General features: G+C 40.8%; 1 protein-coding gene across 1 annotated transcript in view; it reads right to left on the minus strand.

Moving 5' to 3' along the window:
• Nucleotides 1–9,554, minus strand: part of ANKS4B (ankyrin repeat and sterile alpha motif domain containing 4B) — a 23,470-nt gene extending 13,916 nt beyond the window's left edge. The window contains 1 exon segment of the mRNA XM_006892702.1: nt 9,391–9,554. Coding sequence (XP_006892764.1) covers nt 9,391–9,554 — 164 coding nt within the window.
• Between the last annotated feature and the right edge of the window lie 3,760 nt (nt 9,555–13,314).

Raw genomic sequence — 13,314 nt, forward strand, 5'->3', positions numbered from 1 at the left:
AAGTAGAGGTTCTAATAGTGGCACAAATCAAGTTACAGAGGTAAGGTGGTTCCATTGCCATCCTTACTCTAACTTAATTATTTTTTTAATTTAAAGTTGTTATTAATTTCAGTGAAAATTTACAGAGGCTTTGGATTTCCATTCATTCATTGTTGTATATAAGACTATGGTCTTGAGCTGCCAGGCCTGATAACTCTTTTTCTTAAGGTGTTTGGTCAAGGCTAAGGAGTTTTCATAACTTTGGGCAGCAATTTTAAAGGCTGAGTTGGTAATATTGTCACACAATAGGTAATTAACATGTACAGATGTTTACTTGTATTGATTATGCTATGGCATCTGATTGCTTGGATCAAAACAAATTATGGATAACATTGAGAAGAATGGTATCTTATCTCTCATTGTGTGGAGCTGGAATCAACCCAAAGCTGACCCTTCAGCAGTTTTTCAGAAGCTGTACATCATGTCCTTTGAGCATGTTGCTAGGATGTGCTGTTCCTTGGAAAAGGACATGATGCTGGGAAGAGTGGAGGGTCGATGAAGAAGAGGAAGACCCTTAACCAGGTGGATTGACACAGTGACTGCTCCTGTGGGTTCTTGTGTGGCAGGAAATGTGAGAATGGTGCAGGATAGAACAGGGTTCAGATCTTTTGTTCATAGGGTTGCTTGCTATGAGTTGTACTCAACTCGACAGCACCTAACAACAAAAACAACAACATATCACATGAGAGGAGATTGCTGATCTTTCTCCATCATAGCAGTGGCAAACTGTCTGCCTTTGACGTGGCAGCACAACTCTTTACCCACTTGGCTATGTGAGCTCCAGAACACTGAGTTGTGCTTATGAGAAACCTATATGTAGACCAAGACATAATTGTCCAAACAGAACAAAGGAACACTGACTAGTCTAAAATCAGGAGAGGTTTGCTTCAGGTTTATATCTTTGCCCCACACCTATTCAATTTGTATGCTGAGCAAATCATTTGAGAAATTGGACTATATGAAGAAAAATGTGGTATCAGGATTGGAGGAAGATCCGTCAACAACTTGCATTATGCAAATGACACAACCTTGCTTGCAGGAAGTGAAGAGTTCTTGAAATGTTTGCTGCAGAAGATCAAAGGCTATATCTCCTTCAATATGGGTTACATTTCAACATCAATAAGACAAAAATCCTTACCACTCGATCCTAGGCAACAGTGTGATAGATGGAAAAAAGGTTGAAGTAGTCAATTATTTTATTTTACTTGTATCCACAATCAATACCCATGGTAATAACAGTTTAGAAATCATAGGAATGTTGTATTGGGAAAATCTATTGTCAAAGACCTTTCCAAAATGCTAAAAAACAACGATATCAGTTTAAAGACTGAAGTGCACCTTACCCAAACCATGGTATTTTCAGTTGCTTCTTATACATCTGAAAGTTGGAGAACAAATAAGGATGACAGAAGAAATATTGGTGCCTTCTAACCATGGTGTTGAAGAAGAGTGCTGAATAGTGTATTGACTGCCAAAGGAACAAGCAAGTCTGTCTTTGAGGAAGTACAACCAGTGGTCTCGTTAAGAGCAAGGATGATGAAACTTGGTCTCACATACTTTGGGCATGTTGTTGGAGAGCGCAGTCCTTAGAAAGACACAAAATGCTGAGAAAGGTGGAGGGTCAGAGAAAGAGAGGAAGACCCTCAACAAGATGGATTGACACAGTGACTGTCATACCAATGAGGTGGAGCCTATCAGAGATGGTAAGACTGGCAAGGTACAGATCTGTTACTCATACGGTAGTTATGAGTCATAGTTGACTTGATGTTACCTAACAACAGCAGCAACAACAGCAAAAACAACAAATTACTCTGAACATCTGTTCATTCATTTTTCCTTTAGAAGTTTGACTTGATTTGTTGTGTCGTTGCTCTCCTCAGACCAAGATCATCTTCTCAAAAGATGCTTTTCTACATAACTAGTCCTCATAAATTATTCAAGAATGGGGCGCTCTGGTTGTGTAGTCTCTAGCGGGTTGTGCTCCTGACTCAAATGCTGCGCATCTTAAGCAGATTGGATGCACCAGCAGCTTCTCAGGAGAAATATAAGCCGGCTTCTTTCTATCGGAATTTACAGCCCTGGAAATCTCTCAGAGACAGTGAGGGGTTTATGCAAATGAAAATGATACACCACCAGGCTTTTTGTTTATCAGATAGGCAAATGCTTTAGAAGAGCAGTCATTTTGGCAAGGATATGGGGCAAAAGAGAAAACAGATCTTGTTGGAGAAAGCAGATCATGGTTCAAATATCCAGGCACCACATGCGCCAGAAGCTTTTAAAACATGGGGCCTTCTTGAATCAACAACTCTACCTTCTTATTTATCCTAAGGCCAGAATCAGGCTTTTGTGCAAAGATGAATGTCCAAGGATATTCATTGTAGCTTTAAAGAAGTAAAAACAATCAGCTTAAATTAATATGTTAAGGACAAGAAATTGATTAAATAAGGTATGATAAAAATGTAAAACTATATAATATCCTTATATAGTCATTAAAAATACTGACATGGTGCTCTGCTGGTAGTGGTAAGAAACTGTGCTGCAATCCCAAAGGCATGCGGTTCGAATCCACCAGATGCTCCACTTGAGAAGGAAGGGCAATCTCCTCCGGTGCCAGTGGGATCTGACTTGATGGCACACAACAAGAAAAAAAATACTGATGTGAATTTCAACTTTTAAGTATATCTATTTTTCTCTAAAAATCAGTAAAAAAATTTTTTTTAAAAAAAATCCCTTATGCTATTTCCAAGTTGGGAAGATAAGCAGAATGGCCAGATTGTGCAAAGGTGTGTTTTCTGGTTTGAGGTTGAGACTAGCGTGTGGCTCTGGCTCACAATAGGGTATGAGTTAATCTGACTTGGCCTTGCCTTTAAACAGGCTTTTGGGCGAGCTCTGGTGGCCTAGTGGGAAGGAAGGAAGGAAGGAAGGAAGGAAGGAAGGAAGGAAGGAAGGAAGGAAGGAAGGAAGGAAGGAAGGAATAAACATTATTTTAAAAAATAATTTAAAAAAAAAAGGCTTTGGGGCACTTGCACCTATGACCCTTGGGCCTTATTTTTGTGGATCTCCCAAATAAAACAGGCTTGAAAGCAGGAGCGGCATCCACTTCCCAAAAAAAAACCTTGCCTCCCAAAACTCTGTGAACTTGGAGTAAAGATAAGAGTTTTGCACTCAAGGCTTCCGTTCATAGGGTCACTACAGATCATCTATGACTCTATGGCACTTAACAACAACAACATTTCAATTTTAGAAAAAGGAATCAGAACAATAAATAATCATGTATATTCATTTTGTTACTGATTTTGGATAAAGGCAGAATGAATTTTTTTTTCCTTTCGTTTTATCATCACGCAACTGTAGGAGCCCTAATGACCTAACAGCTAAGCTCCTATGCAGTCGGTGGTATAAAATCACCAGTCCTTCCATGGGAATTAAAAACAAAACTGTTGGTGTTTTCTTCCAATAAAGTTAGGAATCCCATAGGCAATGAGACCCTGTCACGTAAGCTTGCTGGGAGTAGTCAGAATCACCTCAATGGCAGATAACCTCATTATTACATTTGATAGAGATAAGACAGAGAAAGAGAAGAGCTTTCTAATAAAGCCAAGTTTTAATGGCACAGAGAAAGAGAGGGAGGCCATCGATGAGATGGATTGATTCAGTGACTGGGGTAATGAGTGTAGGTATGTCAGAGATGGAGGAGTAGGCACAGGATAGAGCCAGTTTCAGGGCTATTGTACGTAGGGTCGCTACTAGTCACAAGTGACTTGATGACACATAACAACAACAAATGGGTAATCACTTAAATAATGATAAATCACAGATAATTAAATAATGAGACTGGAATGGACACCAAGGACTGACTAGACCCAAGATTCAATTTTTTTGTTTTTTTTCCACTTCCATCTAATTGGCAATTTTGATCTAATGCAGGCCCCTGAAGACTGATGAAAGCAAAAATGAGAAGGAACCAAATAAAATCCTCACAAATAGTTTTTTGTTTGTTTGTTTGTTTGTTTACTTCCAGCCTAAGTGGCCTAGTGATTAAGGAGTTGTGCTCTCAATCCAAAGGCAGGTGATTTGAATCCACCAGCTGTTTTGTGAGGAAAAAATAGGCAATCCCCTCTTATGCAATTTTATAGTCTCTGAAGGGTCCAATTGTCTTTGACTTGATGGCCATGACCTTTAGGCTGAATTTTGTGAGGAAGAATCAGGATTGGAGGAAGACTCATCAACAACCTGTGTTATACAAATGATACAACCTTGATTGCTGAAAATAAGGAAGACCTGAAGCAATTGCTGCAGAGGGTCAAGGACAATACTCTGCAAAAGAGATCAAAGTTCAATATCAAGAAAAGAAAGATTCTCACCAGTGGGCCTGTTGACAGCACCTTGATAGATGGAGAAGAGATTGAGGTTGCTAATAATTACAGCTTACTCTGTTCTACAATCAATATTCTTGGCACAAGCGATCAGAAAGTCAAAAGACATATTGCATCAGGAAAATCTGCTGTCAGGCACCTCTCCACAATACCAAAGAGCAATGATGTCATTCTAGAGACTAAGGTGCACCTGATCCAGGCCATGGTCTTCACAGTTTCTTTCAGAGAGTTGGATAATGACTAAAGATGACAGAAGAAAAATTCATGCCTTTGAATTGTGTTGGAGAAGAGTATTTAACATACCATGGAACATCAAGAGAACAAACAGGTCTGTCTTAGAGAGAGTGAAACCAAGTTTCTCCTTGGAGGCTAGAATTATGAAGCTCTGTCTCACATACTTTGGGCATGTGGCCAGGAGAGACCAGTTCTTGGAGAAGGACATCATACTTGGAAGGGTGGAGAGACAGCACAGGTGAACAAGACCACATTTGAGATGGATTGGTACGGTAACTGGGGCAATGTGATTAGGTGTGTTGGAGTCAGTGAGATTGACTCAGGATAGGGCAGGGTAGGATGGAGCTGATGTACACAGGGAAGCTATGAATCATGGGTGACTCGATGGCATGTAACAATAACACAAACAAGTGCTTAGGGAGCTCTGGTGGCCTAGTGGTAAGAAGCTGTGCTGCAATCCCAAAGGCACGTGTTTCTAATCCACCAGATGATCCAAGGGAAAAAGATGGACACTCTGCTCTTGTGCAATTAACTGCCTCTGACAGCCTGCTGGAGGGGCAGCTATGGGTCGGTTCTGACTCAACAATACACAATAACAACATAACCAGAGCTTAACAAAACCAAAACCAAGTCAGTTGCTATTGAGTCAATATCAACTCATAGAATATTTAATAAATATAAATTCGTGACCTGGGTTGTGCTAATTCTTTCTAAGAAAGAAATGACATTATCATGTTAAATAAATGGGTAACGGGTAGGTTATATAACAAATTATATGAGGATGGATGACTCATCACTTGGAGTATTTATGGCTAAATTATAACCTCAGACCTTAGATCAAAATCAATTACATTGTAATGTTGTTGATATGTCCCACTGAGTCAGAACTGACTCCTAGATTGACCAGCCAGTTGGCTTTCAGAGGCTCTAAGTCACATACATGGGAGGAGAGTGCTCGTTTTTCTCCCGGAGAGCAGTGGATGGATTCAAACCACTTACCTTTGGGTTGGCAGGGGAACTCCTTATTGCTATGTCATCAGAGCTCTCCATATGTAGTAATAACTCCACTTCCTAAACAACATGCCTCTGGAAACTCTATGAACTTTGAGAAATGACGATAGGTATAGAAAGGCTTCAGGCTTTTTGTTCATAGGGTCGCTATGAGTATGCGACATGATAGCACTCAATAATAACAACAACAAACAAACAAACAAACAAACAAATAAATAAATAACATGGCAATATTTTTTCATAAACTCACAGTCAATATGCTAGGAGAAAACACAGGTTCATCCTGGAGAGGGTGAAACCAGGCTGCTCCTTGGAAGCAATGATTCCAAAGCTTCATCTGACATACTTTGGGCATATTGCAAAGAGACACCAGTCCTTGGAGTGAGCCGTGGGGGGGGGGGAGGGACAGCACAAGAGAGGAAGATCCTCAGATAATGGGGGTAGGTGTGTTGGAGACAATAAGATTGGGACAAGATAGAGCAGGGTTTTGGGCTGTTGTATATAGAATCGCTGAGTCACAGGTGACTTGATAGCACGTAATAACAACAACAATGTAGTCAATAACTACATAGGAAAAGACTAGTAGACTTAAGCAGATATAGAAATATTTACCAACTCATAACTCATTGCCTTCAAACTGGAACTGACTCAAAGCTGACCCTCCAACATGTTTTCAGAGACTATAAATGGTGCAAGAAGAGATTACTCTTGGAGCCACTGGTGGATGTGAACTGCCGGAGAGACCCTGTGTTTGTGCTAGCAGTGCAACTCCCTAAGCCACTTAAACGAATTTATGAGTTAGAATACTAATAAGAAGTCTCTATCAATAAAAATTATCAATAGAAATATATATATATATATTTGTTGTTGTTGTTGTTGTTATGTGCCGTCGAGTCGTTTGTGACTCATAGCGACCCTATGTACAACAGCCCTAAACCGTGCTCTATCCTGTGCCAATCACATTGCCTCTGACACACCCATCCCGATTACCCCAGTCACTGAATCAATCCACCTCATAGAGGACCTTTCCCTCCTGTGCTGTCCCTCTACTCTACCCAGCATGATGGCCCTCCCTAAAGACCTGTCTCTCCTTAGAACATGTCCAAAGTATGTCAGACGAAGCCCCAGAATCCTTGCCTCCAAGGAGTAGCCTGGTTTAACCCTCTCTAGGACAAATCTGTTTGTTTTCTTGGCAGTCCAGGGTACATCCACCTTCAGCAGCTCCTTTTCATTTTCTGAATGACTACTAAATATTATATATGCAGATATATCGATATATATGTATATAGAAATTATATACAAAATAAACTGTGTTCATAACTTGGTTTTAAAAAGACTTCAATATTATTTTTTCATTTGTGTGTATATATATTTTTATTGGTTTTCCATATAATAATTCCTTTACCTAGTTTCATTCATATATGTTGTGTTTTATACAGTTTTTAATTGACATTGTGTTTCCTGCACATTCATATATATTCTATTTTACATTTTGGGGTTTTTTTAAATTGGAGTTGGTCTTCTTATAGAATCTTTACAGGCTGCATATCCTTTAGTGAAGGTGGAAGAAAGTGTTTCTCTGAAGACACAGTATAGTACTTTCGAGGACTGGAAATAAGAGTATGATACATGACTTGAGTAGGAAGGGACCAATGTATAGGAGATGAGGTGAGATCACAAAGGGACTTACAAATTCCACTAAGAAGTTGAACTTTATCCTAAGAACTATGCATTTATACAGGGCAGTTAGAAGCCATGGCATGACTTGCCGAGGAAGTCACAAGATGGACTCATGATTTACAGATTTGCTCAGGTCAGAGAGAATGTCAGGTTCTCTAAACAGTGAGGATGAGAGATGAAAGTGGCCTGGACTAGGGAGTAAGAAAACATGCATGGACTTGAGTGACAGATCAGATCTGATCATCATTGACCAGATGAGGATTTGTCGAAGGGTCAAGACACCACATTTCTGGCTTTGACAGTTTGTGGATGTTGGTATCTTTCACTGAAGGGTGGATGGGTAGATGGTGAATATTTTAAGAAGATTTAAAAAAGAGAACCCAGAGTTCCTGAGTTGAGGATTGAATGAAGAAATGGATGAAAATGTTCTTATCTCTCATCCTTGGCCCATGTATGACTTCCTTTCCCCAGACACACCCCTGTCCTATCAGCCAACCTTCTCCAGATTGTAACACGGTGCCATCTTCCCGCTCTCCCTGTCACTCCACCTCCCACAATCTGCCCACAATAACCACCTCCACTCAAAGTGAACCTCAGCACAATGTGCAAGGTGCCAGTCACTCCTGACAGCAGTGATGTGGGTTCCTAGAAGAGGACTGGGCACTTCCCAGCTAGCAGAGAACTCTTGCTCTAGTCTGAGGTCCACATTATACAAAATTCATACATACTCGCTGTCTCCTCTGCCCACCTGAAACACGTTTCTAAGGTAATCACTGTAGAGTCTTTAATTATAATAAGAAGTTAAGCTGAACTCAGAAACCTAAACCACAGATACAAGATACAAAAGGGAGGAAAATCCTCTTAGGCTATACTGTTAACGTTTGTGTCTGTGTCATATATATCTTCTTCCCCTGACCCTTTAGTCTGGGATAGATGCCTGTGTTATTTATTTCATGCCTTTTATTACCCCTTTTATAACATACATCATGACTTGTTTAGTATTTGTCTATCTCAACTCTGATCACTATGAGACCAGGAGCAATACCTCTTTTGCTCATGTCAATGCCCATTAACTAGCACAAACAGACACTAAAGAAACATATATCCAGTTAAACTGCATTTACTTGGCTCCTTAACTGACATTTCTTTTTCAGCCATCTTTGGTTATAGTAAAAAAAACAAGGCTAAAAAAAAAGAAACCCCCCAAAAAAACCAACAACCCGAAACAAAAAACAAGGCAACAGACTGTCTGATTGGCAACAGACAGAAGAAAAAGGGTTAGTTATCACCTGAATTAGAATTTGGGGCGGGGTGTCTGTGTGTGTTTGAGGACCAGTGAGTGAGGAAGTTAAGACAGGCCCTTTTTTAGAGCTTTGGAGCGCCAGTATCTCCAAGGAAGAATCATGGGCTTGTACGGGAATTGAGTGTTAATAAAGCTCTGGTGTTTTAATGACATATTGTTCTGATTATATTCCATCAGCTTGGAACTGGCTCCTAGCTGAACCTCCCGCAATTTTTTAAGGGCAGTTAATTGCACAGGAGTCTGTCCGTCTTTCTCCCTGGAGCAGCTGGTTGATTCAAACTGTGTGCCTTTGGGTTGATGGCACAGCTCCTTACCACTAGGCCACCAGAGCTCCCTTTTAATAGCAGAGATGGAAAAATAACAATACGTCACTCTGTTTGAACAAAACTACCATCCTAAACCCAAGTGGAACAGTGACAACTTTTTAGAGGGTCAATCACTTAAAGGTGACAGGGAAAGAAAGACATTTTTGAGACAGAAAAATGAAAATTTCTTTTCTCCAAAACAGACTGACTGTTGAGGGTCTGTGTGGCTCAGAAGGGCTGAGCCACTCCCATGGCACCAGTTCCCCATGGGAAAAGAAAGCATCTCTAAGTATAATTTTCCAGCTTTCCTTGAAACACCAATTATTTGGCCAGTGTAGAAAGAGGGCAAGGTATTTGAACTGGTTTCCCTGCCTCTTGCTACTATTTGCAAAATCCTGCCATAGATAACTTTTTCCGATCTAAACCGTCAGGCTGAACTTACCCTCTGCTGCAGATTATTTCCAGGGCTTCTAAGTTGCCGTGGTAAGCTGCCAGGAGGGTGGGTGTCATGCCATCGTCGTCGGAGAGATTCAGATCTCGCCTGGTAGCCTCTTTGAGAAGCTCCAGGTAGCTATCACTAGCGGCCTGGTGGTACCGGGTAGACATTTTCCTGCTCGCCAAAGCTCGGCCAAATGCCTCTCTGGAGGCAGCAGGATATGGACCTAACAGCCAGCCCACAGATCTGGTTAATCAGTGACAGAGAAGAGCCTTGTTCCAGGGCAAAGCTCATCCCAGCCAGATTCTTGGAAGGCAGCCAGAGGTGGCATTGAACTTGGACCTTTTCCTTCTGGAACAGCAGTGTCATTGATCACTAGAACTCAGCAGTACTCATCTCAGGTGTTCTCAGGCCAATTTCATCTTTTCCTCCCTCTTATTACTATTAGCAAGTCTTGTTGTTATGTGTCATTGAGTCACCTGCGACTCAGCGACCACAGCCCCATACCCTCCTTTATCCTATGCCAATCTATCCCCATTACCCCAGTCACTGAATCAATCCATCTCAGTGAGGGTCTTCCTCTCCTGCTCTGTCCCTCCACCCTCTCAAGCATGACATCCCTCTCCAAGGACTGGTCTCTCCTTGCAACATGTCCAAAGTATGTCAGACAAAGCTTCAGAATCCTTACCTCTAGGATGAACCTGTTTGCTCTCTTAGCAGTCTGTGGTATATTCAGTACACTTCTCTAGCAGCATAATTCAAAGGCATCAATTCTTTTTGTTTTTTTAAAAACATTTATTTTATTATTTTGTGTGTGTATACTGTCAAATCAGATCTGACTGGTACAGGAGAAGATTGTTACTCCTTCTCCAGCAGAGCATCTGGTGGATTCAAACTGCGTGCCTCTGGGATTGCAGCACAGTTTCTTAAAGGCATCAATTCTTCTACCATCCCAAGTCATTTTCCAGCTAATATTATGGAAACCATTCATACACACAAAAGCATACATCTAGACCCCAAGGGCAGAAACTAACTTCTAAAAATGTCAAGGCTTGTCTATTTCACTCAGGAGGTCAGTTTCTTTTTTAATCATTTTAGTGAGGTGAGGGAGTTCTGGAGACACAGTTCATAGGGAGCTGCACTGCTCATCTGAAGGTCACAGCTCTCTAGTGATTGGAATCCACCAGCTGCTCCACAGGAGAAAGATGGACAATCTCCTCCTGTGTGATTCACTGCCTTAGAAAACCTGCCAGAGGGTCAGCTACGAGTCAGTTCTGACTGCACAGAATCGAGACATGAGAGAGAATTATTGAGGGACAACTTCTTGTTGTTGTTGTTGTTGTTATGTGCCAGCGAGAAATTTGCAACTCACAGCGACCCTACGTACAAGAGCCCTAAACGCCGTTCTATCCTGTGCCAACTTCTCTGTCTCAAACACACTCATTCCCACCACTCCACTCACAGAATTCATCCATCTCATTGAGGGTCTTCCTCTCCTGTGCCGTCCCTCCACTCTCCCAAACATGATGTTTCTCTCCAAGGACCAGTCCCTCCTTGCAACATGCCCAAAGTATGTCACATGAAGCTTCAGAGTCCTTGACTCCAGGGAACATTCTGGCTTCTCCCTCTCCAGAACAAACCTGTTTGTTCTCCTAGCAGTCCATGGTATATTCAACACTCTTCTTCAGCACCACAACTCAAAGGCATCAGTTCTCTATCATCCCTATTTACTGTCCAACTCTCTGATGCATAGCACGTAATTGCAAAGACTATATAGCCTGGATCAGGCACACCTTAGTCTCCAGCCTGACATCGTTGCACTTCATTACTCTTGAGAGGTCCCTCACAGCTGACTTTCCCAATGCAATTCGTCTCCTGATTTCCTGGCTGCTGTTACCAAGAGTGTTGACTGTGGAGCCAAGTAAACAAAAACTGTTAACTATCTCAGTCTCTTCACCATCCATACTGATGCTGCCAATTGGCCCAGTGGTGAGGGACAACTTACGTATTATAATATTCATTATTGATGGTTTTAAAAGTAAATTGATTGTAATGCAAACTTACCACTACAAAGCAATTTTAGAACATTTCTGTTATCCTAAAATGTTCCTCCTGCTTGTAAGTAGTCAACCCCTATTTGCATTCCTGTCCCCAGGAGAATGCTAATATTCTTCCTATACCTATAAATTTGTTTCTTTTTTCAGCATTTTGCATAGATGGAATCCTACAATGCGTAGTCTTCTGTCTCTAACTTGTTTCTCTTGGCATTTTCTTTTAGGTTCTTCCTAGTTGTAGCATGTAACAATAGTTCTTTTGATTTTTTAAATTTTCTACTAGTTTATTTACAAAATTCGAGTACATTGTTTTCAAGAACAAATTCTTTCAATTTACCTCATCCCCTCATCGAACAAATTGTACAATCCCATAATTAAAACCCCCTCCCCCTGCACATCATTTTTTAAAATTGTTAAAGAACATGTCGTTGTATTAATGCACATTTGTTCTGTCTATTCAACATTAGATGGACATTGAAATGATTTCTAATTTTTTTGCTATTAAGTAAAATGTAGGTATAGTGGCAAGAAGCTGCACTGCAATCCTAGAGGTGCACGGTTCAAATCCACCATATGCTTTGCTGGAGAAGGAGGAACAATCTCCTCCTGTACCAGTCAGATCCGATTTGATGGTACATGCACAAAAAATAATAAAATAAAATAAATTTTTTTTAAAAATGTAGGTATAAGCATTTACTTAGGGAGCTCTGGTGGCCTGGTTGGGAAGAAGCTGTGTTGTTATCCCAAGGGCACGCACTTTGAATACACCAAGTGTTCTGCCGGAGAAGAATGGGCATCTCCTCTCATGTGATTAACTGTCTGTGAAAAACCCGCCCTGGAGGGTCAGCTATGGGTTTCATATTCCCATTAGCAATTTATGAAAGTTCCAGTTTCTCCACATTCTTGGCAACCTCTGTTATTACTAGTTTTGGTTGTTGTTTTTGGGTTTTTTGTTTGTTTGTTTTTGATTTTAACCACTCGAATGGTTATGAAATGGTATTTCATTGTGTTTTCATTTCTATTTCCCTGAAGAACTGTGGTGGAAGAGTGGTTAAGCAATCAGCTGTTAGCCAAAAGTTTGGCAGTTCGGACCCACCAGCTACCCTGTAAAATAAAGATGAGGCCATCTTCTGTAAAGATTACAGCTTTAAGAGTTCTAATGGGTAGGTCTACTCTGTCAATAGATGATTCACTCTGAATCAAAAACATGACGGTACCTACCAATATGCTAATAGTTCTAGGAGCTCTATGGAGGATATTATCACGTATCTGTAAAATTAAAACTATTAATTTATAGAGAGTGAAATACTCAGTCATGACTGTAGGTGCTGATCAGTAATAAACCTATTTACTCAAAACCTTAAGGAAACAAAGTCAATGGGAGATGGTGCTGTAAAGATTAACAAAAAGAACTAACCCAGATTTGCATATAATGTGGACACTAACTGCTTGTGAAGATTTTTTGTAACTGTGGGCAATTAACAGTTTCGACTGGATGCTTCTGGGATTCATGTTGGTTTTATGGAAACAAGTATTTTATTCTAACAGGGCTGCTGGGCTCTTGTTTGTTGTTGTGTACTGTGGAGTTAGAACTGACCCGTAGTTGACCCTCCAGTGACAGTTAATCACAGTTAAGCGTAGTTGACCTTTCAGAGACAGTTAATCACACAGGAGGAGATTGCCCATCCTTCTCTCACGGAGCAGCTTGTGGTCCTTCAAAATAAAAAAAAAGAAAGAAAAAAAAGAACCGCACTCCTATCGAATGGGTTCCTAGTCATAGCGACCCTCCGTTGCATTTCAGAGGCCGTAAACCTTAACAGGAGCAGACTGCCCTTCTATCCTAAGGAGTTGTTGTTGTTGTTATGTGCCGTCCTGT

The sequence above is a fragment of the Elephantulus edwardii genome, unplaced genomic scaffold (assembly GCF_000299155.1).
Source record: "Elephantulus edwardii isolate Elephantulus edwardi_28Jun2011 unplaced genomic scaffold, EleEdw1.0 scaffold00117, whole genome shotgun sequence".
In the NCBI taxonomy this organism is placed as follows: domain Eukaryota; kingdom Metazoa; phylum Chordata; class Mammalia; order Macroscelidea; family Macroscelididae; genus Elephantulus; species Elephantulus edwardii.